At 27.3% G+C, this 4,757-nt stretch overlaps 1 protein-coding gene across 1 annotated transcript; it reads left to right on the plus strand.

The window, feature by feature from the left end:
- Positions 1-126: 126 nt before the first annotated feature.
- On the plus strand, positions 127-1,565 carry LOC101238814 (zinc finger protein 93). Its single transcript, XM_065799394.1, has one exon. It carries the CDS (start codon positions 148-150, stop codon positions 1,492-1,494), a length of 1,347 nt encoding a protein of 448 aa, XP_065655466.1. The 5' UTR covers positions 127-147; the 3' UTR covers positions 1,495-1,565.
- Positions 1,566-4,757: the final 3,192 nt, after the last annotated feature.

A 4,757-nucleotide genomic window follows, 5' to 3' on the forward strand; every position in this document is an offset into this window, starting at 1 on the left:
TTTTTTTTTGTTTAGTATTTTTTTCATTATGTTAAATTATATTGTTTACTAATTTAATTTTAAAAAATTAACGATAAAAAAAAACAAATTATATTCAAATCAAATCATTGTATATAAATATTTTTTTTTATAGTGTAAATAATTCAAATGTTAACTAATAGTTCTGTAAATAATCTACAAAGTAATGTAAAGAAACCATACCAATGTTTAGATTGTGATTGGTCTTTTTCTACTGCATACAAACTTAGTCGTCATGTTAAAAGCCATACTGGTGTAAAACCTTTTATTTGTGATGTTTGTAACAAAGGGTTTTCTAATAGTTACAACTTAACAGTTCATCAAAAAATTCATTTAAGATATATATGCTCAGAAGCTTCCTGCTTAAAGACATTTAAATCTAATGTTTCTTTATTAGAGCATACTCAAAAAGAACATTCAGCCAATAGCTTTAAATGTTTAAAAAAGAGATGCAAGGGTGTATTTAATACCAAAGAAGAGCTTGTTCTTCATCTTGCCAACCATGTATCTGAAATTATTTGCACAGAATGTGGTAAAATTTTTCAAAAGCCATATTTATTAAAACAGCATTTCTTAACCCACACTGGGGATTCAAAGTTCAAGTGTGGTTATAATGGATGTAACAAAGCATTTGCCAATAAAACTCGTCTAAAGCGGCACGAGCTGATACATTTAGATAAAAGGGAATTTGTGTGTGATTTTGAGGGCTGTGATATGAAGTTTAATTATTTTCAATATTTAAAGGCTCATAAGCGAACCCACGAGTATAGCAAGCACTTTAAATGTTCTGAGTTAAATTGCCATAAAAGTTTTTCCTGTGCCTGGACTTTAAAAGTACATATGTTGAAACATACAGGTCAACGACCGTACCAGTGCCAGTTTCAAAATTGTAGTAAGTCATATCTTACTTTATCAAATTTAAAAGTGCACCAAAAAACACATAACATGACTAAAAATAAAAAGTCTTCTGATTGCTCTTCAACATTAAATAAATTCAAGACATTTCTTTCTAAAGATTTTACTGGTACTTTACCATCACGTAATGTTTTAATAAATGAAGAGTTTTCATCTGCAGCTTTTGGTGAATTTATATGTAACGAGTATACTGAATCAAGTGCTACCTACTCTACCAGTAATGAGGAATCACAAATGGATATTTTTTCAGGTTCTAGAGAACAAAATATAGTTGCTGATGAAAATGGGCATTGTAATTCAATAAATTGTCATGACTACATACTTAAAGAATCTGAAAAACAATCTTTGTTGTTAGATGACCATGAAAGTGTTATTTTTGGTATTTGGGAACAAAAGGATGATTACATTGATGTTGGAAACTTGGTTGAAATGCCAATGGAACTAAGCTCAGGAAGTATATTTAATGAAAATTTAAATGTGTCATTGTGTGTACCTGATCATGTTTATAGTCATCGCAACATTGTTGGAAGTACTGTTAATTTAGAAGACATACGTCCTTAATATATTTACATTTTTATGAATATGATAAATAGTTTCTTTTCATCTTTATTAGAATATAGTTTTAATAAAAATTTTTTTTTAGTTTTACGAAATTTAGCCAAGTAAAGAATTATATGTGTGTGTGTGTGTGTGTGTGTGTGTGTGTGTGTGTGTGTGTGTGTGTGTGTGTGTGTGTGTGTCTGTGTGTATATATGTATATATATATATATATATATATAATGTATATATATATGTATGTATGTATGTATGTATGTATGTATGTATATATATATATATATATATATATATATATATATATATATATATATATATATATATATATGTATATATATAGGTGTGTGTATATTAGGGTATGACAATTTTTCAACCCTGTATTCCCATACACAATTTAGTGGAGTTTTTATGCAAAAATCAAGAAAATATCAAACATTTATACTATAAATCAAAAAAGTTCACCCTACCCCTATTTAAAAAGAAGATTTATGGAATATAAGAAATGTAATTTTGCAACACATGTTCTAATACTTTACAAAAAAACAATAAACATAAGTAATTAAAATAATTTTAAAGTGTATTTGACAATAAGTATTTAATGTTAAGTTTTTCTTGATAGTCTGGTATTAGAATGTAAGCAAGTAGAACAAAAATTGCTCTCAAGTTCCATCTTACATTGCTTATGGCAGGAAGTGATTTGAAATTCACTTTTGGAAAGGTACCTGTGCTTTTAAACTTTCTATAACAAGCTATTAATTGATGCAGAAAGTCCATGTCATCTTGCTAGCGTGTCCAATTCACTTTCATCAAAGGATTTCCAGTATTCTGTAATAATAGCTCCAGGTTTTCATACTCTTGCAATAATCTTGTCACAAAAGGGTAATGAAAATTTGGTGATGTTGTTGATCTTTCAAAAGGATCATTTATGATATGTTTCAAAAGAGTATCTAAAATATGCTGTTGGCATCCTATAAAAGTAGGCTTTTCTAGTCCAATGGTTTTGAAGTAACAGTGTTACTACACCAATTCTTATTCCGGTATTTGCAGATGTTGTGTCAGATACAATCATTTTATGGCTGGTCACAGCTCATATTCATCCAGCACAAGCTTTATCCCATCAAATATTGTTTTACCTTTTCCATTCATCAGCTCAAGAACAGCAAGTCTAACTTCTCTCTTTTCATTTTTCAAAACAACTACTTGATGTTCCATTCTCTTTATGTGCTTTCCATCAAAGTGTAAAGACCACTTTTCATTTTTTAAGTTCTCCATATAATTTGCTTTCAACTTTTCTCCTTTCATGACACCTTCGTAGACACCATTTTGAGTTGGAGTAGGAAAAGAAATTCCACCTTATGATAGAGATTTGCAGACTTTATGTGCTTTTTCAGTACTAATCTTCGCAGAAGTCACTAAATTTACAGCTAAGTTTGTTTTTTGTCTTTTAGATGATGATTACAAACTTTCGACATCTTCAGCACTAGTATCACTGCTGGAACACTGCTCTTCACTTTCTAAATGACCTCCTTCACTAGCTATTCATAGAAATCTTGGTCTTGACTGACGGACGCTTGTTTCTTTATCAACACTAATTTTCTTGAATGAATACCTTCAGTATCTTCAATTGTGGTAAATATCCAACTCTTCCATTTGCTGACATTTGCAGACCATAAAATCTCTTTATCTTCTTGACACATCCATTCGCCTTTCTCATCAGTTATGTTTAACAATCGAGTAAAGTTTTGAGGTTTTCGACTATCTTTGTCAAGTTTTTTCAATACATTTTATATTTTTCTTTCTGATGCTGATTTCCCTTGTAGAATCGGAATATTCAGCTTTCTCCATAGTAGTTCAGTTTCTTTAGCCAAAATTGCAACTCTCTCCTTTCTGCTTTTCACATTTGATGACAAACTTTTAAATCATCAATGATATACAACAGTACATCTTATTTAAGTCTTAGCTTTTTCAAACCTCACTAAGTTTTATTCCCAAACTTTTTTATTCTTGTCTGAAGCCATGAAAACCATTTTTAGCCATTTTTGTATGTCTATTACGTTATTCATAACTCATAAAGATAACACTAAAGAAATAAGAAAAATTATTTTCAGCTTGGGGGTGATCTTTTTCAAAAATTAACTTCAAAAACTTACATTTTCTGTTTATAAATATAATTTCTCCACTCATGGTGAGATAGGGAATTGAAAATTCTTGAAAAAAAAATTTTAGTCATGCCCCTAATGTATATATATGTATGTATGTATGTATGTATGTATGTATGTATGTATGTATGTATGTATGTATGTATTTATATATATATATATATGTATGTATATATATATGTATATATATATATTAGGGTGTCCCAAAAAACAATATTTTTGAAAATAATCTGCTCTCACACCCTAAATGTATTCTATCTCATACAAAAACGGTAGGTTAAAAATTTTTTTGAATAAAAAGTATTTTAAGGGGTCCCCCAAGAGCCTCAAATATTTAATGGGTCCCTAACATTTTCATAAAAAAAGTTTTTCAAAAATATGTCAACCTGGTACTTTGAATGAAGCAAAATTATATAAAAATTTCAAAAATAATATTTACTTCGAAAAAAAATTGTTATTTATGGTTTTATTACATTAAAAATTACGTTTTTTAACAAAAAAATGAAAAAAATGCTTTTTTTATGATAATTTTGTTTAAAAATTTTTTTTAAAAGTTAAAATTTTTTCAAAATAAATATTATTTTTGAAATTTTTATATAATTTCGCTTCATTTGAGTACCAGGTTGACATATTTTTGAAAAACTTTTTTCATGAAAATGATAGGGATATTTGAAAAAAGTTCAACCCGCCATTGAAAAATCGATTTTATGTCAAAATCGATTTTTCAATGGCGGGGTGAAGTTTTTTCAAAAGGTATGCAAATAATAGTTCATTTCGTGCTTTTTAGGTAAAAGTTCATCAAACTAAAGTACAGGAGCATGGGGTTGAAAAAAAGTCATAACCCTAATATATGTACCTATATATATATATATGTGTGTGTATATATATATATATATGTATGTGTGTGTGTATATATATATATATATATATATATATATATATATATATATATATATATATATATATATATATATATATATTTATATGTATTTATATATATTTGTATGTATATGTATTCATATATATTTATTTATATATTTGTATATATATATATATATATATATATATATATATATATATATATATATATAATTTAATATTTTAATTAAC

The sequence above is a fragment of the Hydra vulgaris genome, chromosome 06 (genome assembly GCF_038396675.1).
Source record: "Hydra vulgaris chromosome 06, alternate assembly HydraT2T_AEP".
NCBI lineage: Eukaryota > Metazoa > Cnidaria > Hydrozoa > Anthoathecata > Hydridae > Hydra > Hydra vulgaris.

Coding starts and splice junctions, on each gene's coding strand:
- LOC101238814 (XM_065799394.1), top strand. CDS start 148: ATGTTAACTAATAGTTCTGTAAATAATCTACAAAGTAATGTAAAGAAA.